Here is a 14483-nt window from a genome sequence, read left to right as displayed (position 1 = left end):
GAATGGTGGGTTGGACTTGAGAGGAGACGACCAAGGAGGACGATCAGTTCCCAAAAAGAAAGACCAAAGAGTGAGATGAGAGAAGAGAAGGCTGGGAGCCAAAGAGCGTTCTGACCTTCTTGGCTGGCACCGTTTGTGAGTGAAATGGGAAGGCCCTGGATGACCAGCCCAATTCTAGTGGCTGATTGCCGGTTTGGTCCTTTGGCAAATCTCCCACCAATTTGCCTACACGCGTTGTCCAGCTGTGCATGCGAAACTTACCAGACCCAGCCGAGTATCTTCGTAATCACCACCTCGAACTCTCCTTCTCTCTCCCCATATCTTCAAGCTTCTTTCCCATTTCCTCAACTACCTATTTCAGCTTCTCAAGCTCTTTCTCCACCTTCATGACCCTCTCTTCAGCCCTTGCCGTCCGGTCTGCTCTCATCGCCCTAATGTCCTCCCACTTCTTAAATTTTTGAAAATACAACAAGAAGAAGAACGACTGGCCTAGCAATGAGGTCCCCCCGTACAATACTCTCTACAAGCAGGCTCTCGAAAGCTCTGACAATTCCAAATATAGACCAAACATGGGCGCAATCGCCGCAGCATCCCGGGAAGAGTAGGTAGCCTTGGGCTTCAACCGTAAATCAAGGAACGAGACTCAAATCCCAAGAGTCGACCCCGCCAACATGATGAATGGAATGGTAGAATAGGCGGGTAGGAGGAGTGCAGCCATACGCATGCATCGTATCTGCTTTGTGATATGCATGCTGCCATAGCCGGGCGTGTTCTGACTGAGGTACGTGGAAGGTGCATCCTGTTCCGGGTGCGTCGATCTTCCAGCTTCGCAGCGAGTATTCCCATCTCTTAGACCTGGGCTGATACTCTATTCCTTTCCCCTCAGCCATGCTGCGATGAATCATTTCTTTTTAACAACCAATTATTCCTGTTTTTGTTGACGATCTGTACCTAGGAAGGTATGTTAGGCTTCATCACCACACACACACTGGCAAAGAACATCACATGGCAACAACAAAAAGGGGTGCTGAGTGTGAGAGCAAAGAGAGAGGTTCAGATAAGCTCTCTATTGTACAAGACAAACACAAAAGATGATGTGTTCAAACTTTTCTTATTTCATGCTTTGGCAATAAAACGTGCCAGCACTCATTACTTCCACTTCCATTATCCGCAAGACGACCCAGGTAAGCGCCACCCGAATTTCACGCTTTTTCCTGCCCTGCGACCCAAACCAGCCAGGAAACCGGCTCTTTCCTCCTCAGCAAATAAGCCCAGACAAGCATGTGCACCCAACCAAGAAAATCCTTTCTCCTTCTTACAACCCGCCCACCAACAGTTTCTCCCACGCTATACATCTACCACATCGGCCCATTCCAAACAAGACCACCCGGCGGTCTCGGTGGAAATGGCTCGCTCGTCTCCCACGCACCCCTCAACTCCCTGAAGAAATGGTTACAACACGGCCTTCCTCTCAACACCTCCTCCACCTCCCGATCCCCCTCCAACGCCTCCGGCACCTTCACACACCTCGGAAACGCAAACTTCTTCTCGAACTTCCAGTGCCCCAGCCCATTCTCCCAGGCTTCCTCCCTCTGGACAGCAAACAGCCTCTCCACCAGGGCGCCATGCTGCCCGCAGTGTGACTGGCAGGGCGAGCCGAACTCGGCTCTGCCGCCAAGGTAGAGGGCGATTGTTGTGAGGGTGCCGAGGGAGGGGGTACGGGCTCGCAGGCGCTCTTGCCAGGAGACCGGCAAGGTATGGATGCGGGGAAAGGAGAGGAGAGCAAGGAGGGTGCGATGGGCGGGGGTAGAAGGGGAGGGGAGGGGAAGAGGGTAGAGAGTCCAGCGCGTGATGTAGGGCCAGATCTCCAGTTCGAGAGGGGTGGGGTCGGGCAGCTCCTCGCGGGGATGGTGGTCGTGGATGGTGCGGAGCACAAGCAGGCTGGGGAAGGGGACGGCTTGGGCGGCGGGGGCTTGAACGTTGGAGTCGACGTCCATGGGGTCTCCGTCCGCAGCAGAAGGTCCATCGCCACCGTGGGCTTGGGCGACGGGATGGACAATGGGGATTTGTATCGTCTGCGCAGGAAAGTCGTCGTCGTCGTCGCTGCCGTCGTCGGGCTCCGCCACGCCGTTACCCGGGTTGTCGTCGGCGTTTTCGGGTACCGGCGTGGCGGCGCCGCTGCTCGTCTCCGAAGGCGGGTCGAACTGGAATGGTGCCGCCCAACCAAGTGGTGTCTGCCTTTGGGCAGCAACGAAGGCAAACCCGCGGGGATCATCTTGCGGGCCCAGGTTCGAAAAGGTACCATCGCGGTTATCGAGGAAACGGGCACTCAGATGAACAACCTGAAGAAGAACAAACAGGTTATCAGTATATGGTTTTGGAATATAGGTAGAGGCATCTTTCAGTCTGATTGAGGGCGGGACTCTCAGATCTGTCTCATGATACTGAACTTGGTGTATCTGGAAAGTCTGGATATTGGTCTCGTAGAAAATAGGTAGGTACTGTACTCACAGTAAAATGACCAGCCAGTTGCACAGCAAACTGATGAACTGCGTGGCAGCCGACGACGGGACAGTGCCACGGGAATCTCTCTCCCGAGTGAGGAGCGTAACGCTCGGGAAACAGAGCGGCCAGGTGATGGTACGTAAACAGCTGCCCGTCTATTATTATCAAAAGGTGAGGTGTTAGCAAGCAAGTCTAATGTGAGAACGTAGTAAAATATCGTTTGAGATATCGTAAACGTACTGAAGATTCCTGTCCAGTGATGGTAGGAAGCGCGGCCATCAAGAGGAGTGGGCCTACCGCCCGCGGCGTTCGCTTGCTCTTGCAGCCAGGGCTCCATGGTGATAGTCAAGGGGGTAACCGTGTATGGAAGAGTGAGATAGAGGTAGAGGTATGCGTGAGGTCTGCCGACAACGACGAGTTGTAACAAAAGTTTTTTGTAATCTTGAAGAATCTCGGTGAAAGTTGTAAGCTTCAAGAAGGACGACGCGTCTTCTTTGATAGAGAAATTTCGCAGACGAAGATCTTGCAAGGTTAAAATCTTGCAAAGCGTGACGAGGACGAGGTCAGACTCGAAGGAGACGATAGAAGTGCGGGGGAGGGAAATAACAGCGCAAAATTATTGTGGGTAAACACTCTCGAATTTGAGACCAGTTGCCTGCCAGGTAACCAGGTAATCTGAGGTCCTGTCTGAACTGCTCAGGAGGACGGCGTCATTCCTCATTCGAACCTCTGGATTTCTGATTCTGAAAGGGGAGCAGAATTGGAAAGATAAATGGCAGGTACTCGTATTGTCACGCGCCGGGCTGTAGAGGTATTTTGTCTGGTAATCAGTTGAAGAGACTGGGAAACGGGATTCCTATTTGATGTATTGTAGAATGCCCCTATGCAGACAACCCGTTTTGGATCGAAAAAGTTGGACAATGATAACTCCTGAATGTGCTCGCAAACAAATATTCCGGTCCTTGGTATGGCTCCTGCCTCACGATGTTGTATGGTTCGAGTGTGAAGCTGTATATACCTCTATGTGCCTCTAGAGGTACGCTTCTTGCAAGAAAACCTCGACCTGTATTGTTTTGCCTGAGGTAATGAAAGGACCTCGGAGAGGAGAAGATCATCTGACCAAAAAGTATCACACTGATGTTGTAAAGGAAGATAGGGTCAACAACGGTGCTGAGAGTGAGATGTGTGTTCATCGTAAATCTACTTTCATGTAGAGATCAGGCAAAATTTCTACCAGAGAACCGCCAAAGGTAGGCACATCCATCTTTTTCCCATATGCAGTCAACAATGAAGCTATCGATGGTGCATGCCTGGCAGCTGTGGAAGCGTCCAAACCATTGCCCTCCATTCAACCTCATGTTTTCAAAATGCCATCACCGCCATCACGACCGTTAGTGTCTGCTCGTCAGCCATTTCAGCTTTGCGAGCCTTTCTCCCCTTCGTATGTTACGAGAGCGGATCCTCCGGTATTTAGTGCCAGCATGCGACCGGTAAAATGCGCCGCCCTACCTCCAAAGGAGCACGTTGCACAAACGGAACTCGATAATTTGAATGACCGACGAGAGGGACAAGACAGGTCATTAAGGAACGAAAAGGTTGTGGATATGGAAATTCAGAGTAGCACCGCAATAATAGTTCAATTTGACGGATATAGGAGTTGTTCGTGAAAGATTATTTGCGAGTGTCCTAGGAGCGTGAATGGAAATTTTGGATGCGTTTAGAGATGAAGAGTGGGTCTGGTCAAAGGTGAAAAGGGGGGTCATAGTTGCCAGGCCCATGAAGCTGCCTTCCGCGTTTGGTCCTGCGCCTCTTATGCCAGGCGCGCAAGCTCAATCAAGATGATTGTAATTGACAACGGTCAAGGGACACATGCCAAGGGCGAATCTTTCAATAGCCATAAGGAATGAAATTGGGGACAAACATATATCTATTTCGACCTATCCATCTTGCTTTCTTACCCTCAGTTGGTCATCCGATGCTTGTCGACACAGACTTAGACTTAACATTGACCACAGCAGTCTCTTTGGCTGCTGGAAAGAAGTTGCTGACCAAACAGTGACTGTCCGGGCCGACTGTCCAAGTCCCTTCCGCGTCCACCCTCCGCGTAATAGACATGCCATCATCTCCAATCATCTTCATCCTTACACTACCTGCCCAAACCGTGCACTCCAGAGTTTGTCTTTTCGATGCCTGAATGAGCTGGGACTGCCCACCCTTGAAGCCAATGGGCTGTGTGGAACCATTGGCAATGTTGAAAACGGTCGTTTTCTGCGACTCTTCTGGGCCGCCTTGCTGCTGCGCTCTGGAAGGCGTCGTGGATGTATCCTGTACCGTAAGATTAGAAAAAGAAGCTGCCGCCGCGGAAACGGGGGTGTGGTTCGTCTGGCTAGCCAGCGACACCTGTCTGTCATTTTCTTCCTTCTCGTTGTCTCGCCTGGCTTGTCGATTCTTCTTCAACTTCTTGTCCTTGGCCCTTCTCAGCTTCCTCTTCTTCATTTTTCTTTTCCACTCTATCCACTCCTTCGAACCCTTCCACTTGGACTGCGCAGCTTCCCTTTTGTTGGGAGAGTGATATTCCGAATCACCCCCTTCACTTTCATCTGAGTCAGAATCCGCTGAGGAGCTTTGCGACTCGAACTCATTTCTGGCGTTCGTAACTGTTGCCGGTTGCGAAGAATCTTCTTGTGCCGGTCGCCGAGGACTGACTGTTTGTTGCATCGCGACTGCAAGTTGGGAGAAGGTCGATATGGCTGTCGTGCGTGCATTGGATGGTTGAATATGTTCGTTGGAACGCCTGGAAATCATGCTGTTCCGCTCCTCGTGCTTTGCCGATGCTATAGAAGTCCCATTAGGTAGAGACAGTCGTGAGCCAGAGAGCGGCACCGAATGATGACTCGGTTGGATGGTCGGTGTGACATGATCCGACTTGGTGTCATATGGTCTTGCTTTCGACATGGTACGGTTTATCTTGGTGTCGTTCCCTCGGCTGCACTTTACCGTGGCATTGGGCACTTTATCATTCTCGACCTTCGCTGTTTCCGAGCAAGCAGATGCCGCCCCCATCTCCTTCTCCGCTGTCCAGATCTTATCGAGGGCACTGTCAGGCTCTTCCACTTTGCACCACCTGAAGTATGCATTGCAGCATATCTTGTTGTTAAGCCGATGGTGGATCGTATCGGAGTTTGAGAGGCACTGGGGGAGCATGACGCATACAGGAAAAGCAAACCTAGCGTCGCGGCTTCGCCCAGTCCTAAAGTCTTTATTGTTGAGATTAAGACCTTCTGTTTTCTCCCTGCATCCCATAACGCTACAAGGGCTGCTGGGAGATTCGTCGCCGCCGAGGTACATAACTATGGCAATCAGCGTTGTCAGATGAACACCTTCGTACGTACGAAGTCGAAATTGCCAGCCGGTCGGAAGTTCGCGACGCCGGGGAAGAGCTAAAAGCTTTTGGATGGCTGCATCTTCAGGCATACGCTTCTGCGTGCCGGGCTTCAAAAACTTCCTTAGGTACTCCCAGATGTTGGCATCATTCGGTCCCGAAGCACCTGACCCCGTGGAGGGCTTGGAAGAGATGTCCTTTGGTCGCTGTGTAATTGATTCCTGGTTCGGCTTGGATAAGACATTCTTCGGGCGTTGTGAATTGCCGTCCTGGTGTGGTTTGGAAGAGGTGCTTTTGGGGCACGGCCTGTCAACGTTGCAATCCAGTCCAAAGGAGACTAGCTTTGGCAACTGCACATTGGCTTCCTTGTTTATCTCGAGAGAGGCTTTCTTGGAACTCTGGATTCCCCTCTCACGCTTCGAACTTGCAAGGATATTCTTCGTTTGCTGTGCGCCCCCGGCCGGCTGGGAATCATCAACCTCGAATTCGAAGTTGTCGAATGTCTCGAAAAAGTCAGTTTCGAGGTCAGGAATAAGATCGTGGACGAGGTCGTCTAACGAGCTCCTACCAGCGCCGCCATTGTTGTCCCCTGCTCTTGGCTGTTTCCGCTGAGTCGAGCCTTGAGTAGTGGGTTTTCTGAAAAGGGTTTGGTTAAGGACCAGCTGCACGTCCTCGTCATCGCTAACGATGTCGATGATATCGTGAGTCAATGAATTGGTGGCTTGTGCGGATGTGGTGGGCGTCGAGGCAGAATTATTGACGGCGCGAGCAGTAGTGGGAGTGGGAGCGGCTGCTGAAGCAACCTGGGTAGAGAGAGGTCGGACCGGCGCGGAATTGGCAGTGGCGGGACGGTTGGCTGCAAGCGCGGCCGGGGCCTGTTGATCATCATCTGGAGCGCCAAATCCTCTCGCGACAACAATTGGTCGAAGTTTTCCGTCCTTGTCTGGCTTGATTCTCATGCCTTGGGGGTGAAAGAGGCCCCTCTCTGCCTCATCGTAGAGTTTCAATCCGCGATGAGCTTTCTGTAAGGGAGACTGGTCAGCGGAAGATGATCGTGATAGCATTGAGACAAGGTAAGACAATGACGATGGCGATATATGCGAGGCAGTCAACGCATAGCGTCAGCTTCGGGAGAGAAAGTGAGGTACTGACCGAGAAGTGATGTCCCAGACTACTACATTGGGCGAAAGACTTTCTACAGTTGACAAGAGGACATAGCCACGGAGCGGGGTGCTTAAGAAAAAGCTTGTAATTTGTCGGAAAATAGGCGCCGCCTCCTGTTAAGGTCCTACAGACACCATCTCCTGTGTTCTTGTTGTAAGCAACCGCTTGGAAGAAATCTCGACCCAGGAAGGAGAACAGCCACTTACCAATGTCACCCTTCCACTCGTCGTACCTTCTCGATGCATCAGCGAGACTGATCAGCGCCGGAAGTTCGAACTCTCCGGTAGAGGCGGAGTTCGAGGACGGAGCAGTGAATCCTTGCGATCTTCTCTTTCGGAGTCGGGTATTGTCTGCTCCTCCCTCAATTGGCCGCTTTCTGTTCATATCGGCACCTGCAAGAGGCATTCTCGCGATTTACCGAACGCCAGGAGAGATGAAGTGAGCGAGGATAAGAAGAGATAGTATGGCAGCAGCAATAGCTAGGGATTAGCGAACGAAGGAAGCAATGATGAATGCCAGGTCTCGCTTGATGTCGTAGGAAAAGGTGAGTAGTGGGATCTGCACCTGTGCCGAGACCGGGAAGGAAAATTGAAGGTCACGACTTCCGCAAAAAGGAGATTCGATGTCTGAAATTTTCGTGGCCGAGGAGGGAGAAGCTTGCCCTGACGGCCGGCACGGACTGGTAAGTTTAAAACGTGTGGGTCACAGCTCAATGGCGGGATGACACAAGCCGAGGACGAGTGAAGGGAGGAACGAAGACTTGGTAACGTCTGGTGTGGAAGTGGCCATGCGAGCGGTCGCAAGACTGTTCCGAAGGTATGACGAGCTGGACCCTGATGTGTTCGTTTTGTTCTTACGAACACTCGCCATAATTTTCACGCATGGAAATGCACAAAAACAAAACAAACACCAAATGTTTATTCGTCCATGGAAGAACCGTGGGTATACGCAAGTGACCATGGGTAAAAAACTGCTCCAAGCGTCAAAGGTCCAGAATATCCAAGAGAAAGCAACGCTGTCCCCATACTGTACGGAACTCTCACCAAATGCGCAACACGATGTTTTCGCCATCGACATCCATCTCGATCCTCGGCTTCTTGGAGCCTGGATTGGGTACACCGAGTGGATGTCGCAAGACACAAACAAGGGGGAAAGAAAGAAGAAAACAAAACATCAAACACTGGAGAAGTATGAGGAAAACAGGGACAGAAAGGTAATGTTCAATAACAAACGATTTTAAGCATCGTCTATGCTAGCTCAGCATAGTGTAATGGACAGAAGGAAAATGCTGGCCGCTTGTTCGTGTATCTGGAACCACGAGACAAGCCATGAGCTGTAAACAGGTAAGCTTCCACCTGGATACCAGCCACTGGCTGTGCAAACTTATGTTCAACATCCGGTAAATCGAGCACCGAACATCAAATGATCCTTCTCTTGGCTGGTAACTCGCCATGCCCTCTTGCAAACACGCCCACCTCCGTACAATGATCCACCTCTTGAGAAACTCCAACACATAGAACGCGGCATCAGCCTCGGTGCCCTTCTTCTATCGAGGACCGCAGACACTTCTGCACATCTTCAACATTCTCAACATCCTTCACATCCGATCTCCTTTGGCTCCCTCACTCCTGCGACTGCTCATCCACACCCAAGCCAGTGACATGGACCTTCGCCTCGTCCGCCTCTCCTTGAAACTTCGTCACTTCACATGCCCATCCCTCCTTGACCACCCACTGCGTGTCTTCGCCAGCAGTAAACGTCATTTCCTCCTGCGCCTGGCCTCTACCCCTGACAACCAAGAAGACATCTACCCTGCCCTTGGCCACGGAACAATTAAGCATCCTTCCACTTCCCTGGTCAACTCTCAAGACATGGCCATCATCATTGCCAGCCAGTGTTAGGACAGCGAAGTCGCCGCGGCCGAGACCAGAATGGTCAACGAGCTTGATACGCTTCTGCGGTTGAGATGCGAGGTACATGCTCGAGTGAGCAACCATGACATCAGAAGCGGCTTGGGAGGAGCGATGGCCGCGGGGCGGCGAAGAGCGAAGTGGCAGAAAGCCGGTGAACTGCTCCCAAGGAGCGGGTTTGTTAGGAGAGGAAGGGTTGGCGAGGCGGTATGAGGGGAGTTCGTCCTCGTACTCGGGGGAGGATGCCTTGCGCTTGGGAGATCTGGATGGCGTGACAGAAAGCGACGGGAGTCGGGCCTGGCGACGGAGGACGGAAGATTCGCTGTAGGGGCGGTTGTTGCCACGGCCTTTGGGTGTCTGAGGCACCTCCAGGCGACGGGGGAAGATTCGACCCGGAAATGGAACCTTTTTGCCGCGTCTGTAGTATGCGTTGACGCATTGGTTAATGCCAATCCGCTCCATGACGGCCTCCGACATCATGGTGTTGTCTGGGAGCATGATGCAGCGAGGAAAGGCGTACTCTCCATGGAATCCGTCGCTGCCTATGGCAAAATCAGATAGCGCGGATATAAGACCGTCGTTCCCTAGAGTGTCGCAACCTAGGCCGTTGCAGACCTTGCGGTCCCGGTCTTCGCCGACGAGGAAGTGCATGATTGCTGTGATAGTCTTGAGGCTGCAGTATTTTTTCACCCAGCTCTTTTTGGAAAGACGCGCTTTCCAAGAGAAGGGGAGCTCACGAAGGACAGGCAGCTTCATCAGCTCCTTGATACATGCGTCGTCGGGGATGGCGATAGGTTCCGGCGTCAAACTGTTGAGGTAAGCCCAGATGTCGGAGCCATGATCATGGACGCTGTAGTCGTCGTTGTCGATATGGCTGTCAGAGAATTGTTGTTGCTCTCTTTGCTGAACAATGTTTTCGTTCTCGGTGTGCTCGCTTTCGTCAGAGTCGCTATCGGTGTCCTCTTTGCCATCGGCGCTGTCCGGGTCGTCGTTATCCGAGTTGCTTTCTTGCTGTGACCTATGGCTGGATTTGTGGGTTAGCTAATCTTGTTATAACCGGCAGAGAGGACTTGTAGAAACCCACTCATCGCTCTCATGGTCGAGAATAATGTACGATGTCTCCTTTGGGCGGGCGTCGTCGTCGTCAGAATACTCCTGCTTGAAGAACAATCCAGGAGTAGCTGTACGGACGGCGCCGGCGCCGGCGGAGGAATTGTCAGCGGCCGGACGCTTAGGCGGCGATGGAGGGGGGAGGGGAATGGGCGACGGCGGATTGTCACTTCGGTAGCCGACGTAGGGCGGGCGGTTTCCGGCATTGCCAATCTTGCGAAAGTTGCCATCTCGCAAGTCGTGAAGAATGTCGCCTTTGTGATCGGTCTGGGTGTAAGGGGAGGTTAGCGACGAGAAAGAGAACCAAAGGCGAGGGTTGGCTGAGAGATATGTCCGAGGACGGAAGGAAAGACGGGAGACACTCACATTGAAATGCTCGCCCAAATCTCTGAGGAGCCTGAAGGCTCGATTGCATCCAATGATGGGGCAATGCCATTTCGCATTTGGGCGTCCTGGCCGAGGAGCATAGTTTTCTGGGAACAACGCGCCATGGCCATAGTGGGCGTGCTTGTTCGGACCACTGGCTAGATAGCCGACGAGATTGGTGTTAGTATGGCCCAAAACTTGACGCTGCATTCAGGCTGATAAAGAGAATGGGCAACGAGTACCTTTATAGAGAGAATATCTGCGACCATCACCGCCTCGGATGCGGTCATACTCCATCTCATTCCTCCGCGGCGACGGCATCTCTCTGTTGTGTTTGCTCGAAGTCGGACGATCGGTGCAATTGAACAGACACAATAAGTGGATTGGATTGAAGCAAATGACGATGCGCTGAATGGAGCAAACAACGAATTGAGTCAAGTCGTCGTGCGAAGGTTGTCCGGTCCCGAAATTCGCAACGAGACGAGAAGGAAGAGGGTGAAAGGTGGGAGGGAATTTATGGTGGGAGGTTGGCCCCACAGCGAATTTCAAGAATTGTGCGCATTGAAGCAATTATTGTGACTGTGTAAGGTGAGAGCGAGGTGATGTTGGTGTTGAGAATCCGTTCAGATTTCGACGAGGGGCCGCTTCTCGTTGCTGTGCCCCGAACTTCCTTCCACTTTGGTCCGTCTGTCGAGGCAGGAGCATGTGGGGCCGCCCAGTCCACCCTCCCTCGCCGCACCGAATATCGAAGACCCAACACTAAGGAGCGAGCCTGTGATAAACATTGTAGGGAAATCAGCCACCGACCGATGGATAACTTGCAGAATTCTCAAGCTCTGAATGTCCACGACGAAGAGATCGAACAAGAACGGCAAAGACGAGGGAGGTTTGATGCACACATGTGAACTTGGACAAAGAGAACTTGAATTTGTAGCCAATGAAACATTTGGCGAAACGGAGAACCTTGGATATACGAAAAAAGAGGAACCATCAATGCCAAAAACGCCGCTGAGAGCATGAAAAAGATAGAAAGAATCACGAAGCACGGCGTCTAAACCTCAATCCATCTTGATCTCCAAATAAAACGTGCAACACCAAACCGACAAAATGCAACAAACCCCCAAGTTCTGGCATAACGAACACCACATCCCATCCTTTCTTCACTATCGCAAAAGCGGCGTTTCTTCAGACGGTCCATTGCCACCCTCCTGACCCCTTTCTCCATCTCGCTCACCGTCACTCCCTCTCCTCGAGCCGGTTCCTCCCACCGCGACAGCAATAACAGCCGCTCTCGGTCCAAATCTCCGTCCAATCCAATCCACCCCCACCGCACTTTCCCTCCATATCCATCCCACACACACTCCCGCTCCTGGGCCCGCCAACACCGTGACCACCAGCATCACCAACGCAGTCGGCCATCCAGCCTCGATGAACGCCCAGTACAGGACCGTCAGCCCGACAAAGACCATGTTCACCATGATGAACCGTGTCGTAGCAAGCGTCATTTCCTTCCGATCGTCGTGCGGGTGGGTAAAGAGTGTGACGATAAGGTAGATGTGCGAAGCCAGCGACAAGAAGATGGGCGCAGCGTAGGTCAAAACCAGCGGGAGAAGAGAGGTCTCGAGGTGGAAGGGTCTAGGCCAAGTTGGGTGGTCTCTGAACACATGGAGGAGCGCGGTGCGCACACCTTGGTGGAGGAAGGACACCCAGACAGGGAAGAAGAGCCAGACGAGAATGGGGACGGTGGTTTGGTCTGACGGAAGGAGGAGAATGAGTAGCGAGGGAAGGATGTAGCCGATTGCAATTGACACAGGGATAGAGATCGACTCGGCAAGGGTGGACAAGTGACGCGGGGCGCCGAGGATGAGCTCGGGTTCGGCGGCTTCTTCACCCTCGGAGGTGGTGGTGCCCTGGCGACGGGCCAGAATGACAAGCTTTGCGCGGTGGAAGAAGGCGGGAATGATGACGATCTCCCAGACTAGGGCGCCGCCAACGAGGTCAAAGATGAGCCAAGTGGCGGTGGGGAAGGCGAGGAAGAAGGCCGATTGATTGCAGATACGAGAGGACTCGACCGTGGTGATGGTTAGCAGACCGGCGACATAGCTGAGGATGACAGACATGATGCCTTTGGAGCGGACCGGAGAGAGGAGAGCCTCTTGGAAGAAAGACACGAGAAAGCAGGCGAGAGGACCAAACAGGGGAACGCGAGAGAGCCATTCGATACGGGCGTGGGAATGACATTGCGAGTAGAGCATGTACAGGTCCGTGTCGGAATGGGTGAAAAGACTGAGGGCTGTCGCGATGGCCAAGAGAATGGGGGGGATGAGAATTAACTCAAGGTTGAGGTGGTAAATTGGCGGAAGAGGACGGCTTGGAGGGTCCATGTTGGCGATGATGTCTGATGTCGTTTATGATGGTATCATTGAATGGTGATACTTTGTCGTGGCGGTTGGTACAAGTGTTTGGTGGAGAGATGGTCTGTTTATCGTATTGTGTACGGAATAAGACGCGTCCGTAGACAAAGACCGTCAAGAACTATTTTATTCCGAGCGCCAGTTCAACGATAACCATGAGGTAGTCCTGCCTGAATGTTGTCATGAGACCTGGTGATGATTGTTGGGTTGTTGTTGTTGAAAGTGGAATGCCGCCGGCATCTTTAGCCCCGCTTGGCGTCGTTTCCCAAGTGGGACTGCGGGGTTGAACGTCATCACGTGGAGGACGCTGATGGTGTGCACGAGCCACATTATCAGGTACGTACCCAACCTCGCCAACCAACCGCAAATTCACAAGCACGTGAAGTGTTCACCTCGAAATCTCCATCACCGGCTTCGAGGACAACAAGTCAGGATGTCGATTTGTGTCATCTCTACTCTTGGTTATCCTTCAATTGTCATCTCATGAAATTCAACTGCCATCTTTGACACGGAAACTACTAATGACCCCCTCGTCTCCCAGAGCTACTCCGCTTTCCGACGGCATCAGTAGCATGGCTGCCTCGTTCATTTCGCCAAGCTCTATGCTCTTCCTCGGTCCTTTTGCACAAGTTATCACTTATGGGTTTACCTTAGGAACCGATGGGTCGGACACTCCTGATCACTGGCATGTGAACGGCCGGCATCCATCCATCGGCCGAGCTGAGCCCGGGCCACGCCGGACCCCCGGAGTCCCATTTACTTCAACACCAAGACCTGCAGCTCAACCTGCATCACAACCTGCATCATCCGCCACCCGACAACCGCCCAACACTGGCAAAAGTAGCAACGCACATACCATCCGTCTCCCGAGTCCAGCAAGCGCTAGATAAGGACCCTTTCCTTACCTCTCTACCGGACGATTGGTACCAACGCTGCTCCAAAGAGCCATGGCTCAGTTGGTAATGCTTTCAACTGCTGCCATCGGTTGGTCAACCAACGTCTCGGCCACGAGTTCGATCCCGATTCAGGGCTCTGGTTGGAAAAAACACGCTCAATATGGTTTCTGCAACTAAGTCTACATGTACATGGTGAGGGGAAAGGGGACGCCCAAGTACACCACCATCATAGCATTGCGGATTCCAAGACTCCGGAAACGGCTACCCAGGACTTGCCCTAAAGGGAGACTACACGTTCCTATCCAGTCGTGGCAGGAGTCTTGGAGATCTCTGTGTTGTGGATGAAGCGACTTGCTCCCAAATATGGCCTGTCCGACTTGTCCTGCCAGAGATCACCATCTTCGGCATTGCATTCAGTTAGTACTGCCGCAGTGCGAGGGGCTGGTCACCTCTCGACACCGCGTGTTAGAAAGCTGGCATCTTTTTCGCCCTTTCTTTTTTTTTTTTTTTTTTTTTTTTTTTTTTTTTTTTTTTCCAAATCTGCTTTTGCTCCACCACGTTTTGATCTTGTCCTCCCGATATTTTCAGTTTAAATTTCAGTAAAGGTAAATGCGCAAATCTTTCCGTCTACTCGAACGTTCTTGTCCAATACTGACTATGATGCTGCGCACCAGAATCACCTTAGGAACTTTCTTGACCGATATCGGTTACCCTCCCTGACTCCGTACTAGTTTCT

General features: G+C 52.2%; 4 protein-coding genes across 4 annotated transcripts; all 4 read right to left on the bottom strand.

The window, feature by feature from the left end:
• Positions 1-1355: 1355 nt before the first annotated feature.
• NEUTE1DRAFT_36805 (uncharacterized protein) lies at positions 1356-2842 on the bottom strand (the record flags this gene model as incomplete). Its single annotated transcript, XM_009848869.1, has 4 exons — positions 1356-1957; positions 2033-2342; positions 2512-2660; positions 2746-2842. The coding sequence occupies 4 exons, from the start codon at positions 2840-2842 to the stop codon at positions 1356-1358; spliced, it is 1158 nt and encodes a 385-aa protein (XP_009847171.1).
• Positions 2843-4473: 1631 nt separating this feature from the next.
• On the bottom strand, positions 4474-7456 carry NEUTE1DRAFT_144779 (uncharacterized protein; the record flags this gene model as incomplete). Its single annotated transcript, XM_009850376.1, has 3 exons — positions 4474-6909; positions 7040-7191; positions 7258-7456. The coding sequence occupies 3 exons, from the start codon at positions 7454-7456 to the stop codon at positions 4474-4476; spliced, it is 2787 nt and encodes a 928-aa protein (XP_009848678.1).
• A 1217-nt stretch (positions 7457-8673) lies between these two features.
• Positions 8674-10647, bottom strand: NEUTE1DRAFT_77816 (uncharacterized protein; the record flags this gene model as incomplete). Its single annotated transcript, XM_009850375.1, has 3 exons — positions 8674-9972; positions 10042-10338; positions 10438-10647. 3 exons carry the CDS (start codon positions 10645-10647, stop codon positions 8674-8676), a joined length of 1806 nt encoding a protein of 601 aa, XP_009848677.1.
• Positions 10648-11600: 953 nt separating this feature from the next.
• Positions 11601-12945, bottom strand: NEUTE1DRAFT_77815 (uncharacterized protein; the record flags this gene model as incomplete). The annotated part of the gene is made up of 1 exon (XM_009850374.1): positions 11601-12945. One exon carries the CDS (start codon positions 12819-12821, stop codon positions 11601-11603), a length of 1221 nt encoding a protein of 406 aa, XP_009848676.1.
• Between the last annotated feature and the right edge of the window lie 1538 nt (positions 12946-14483).

Source organism: Neurospora tetrasperma (assembly GCF_000213175.1).
Source record: "Neurospora tetrasperma FGSC 2508 unplaced genomic scaffold NEUTE1scaffold_1, whole genome shotgun sequence".
NCBI classification, from domain to species: domain Eukaryota; kingdom Fungi; phylum Ascomycota; class Sordariomycetes; order Sordariales; family Sordariaceae; genus Neurospora; species Neurospora tetrasperma.
The sequence above is the reverse complement of the archived record's forward strand: the minus strand, read 5'-3'. Positions and strand labels throughout refer to the sequence as shown.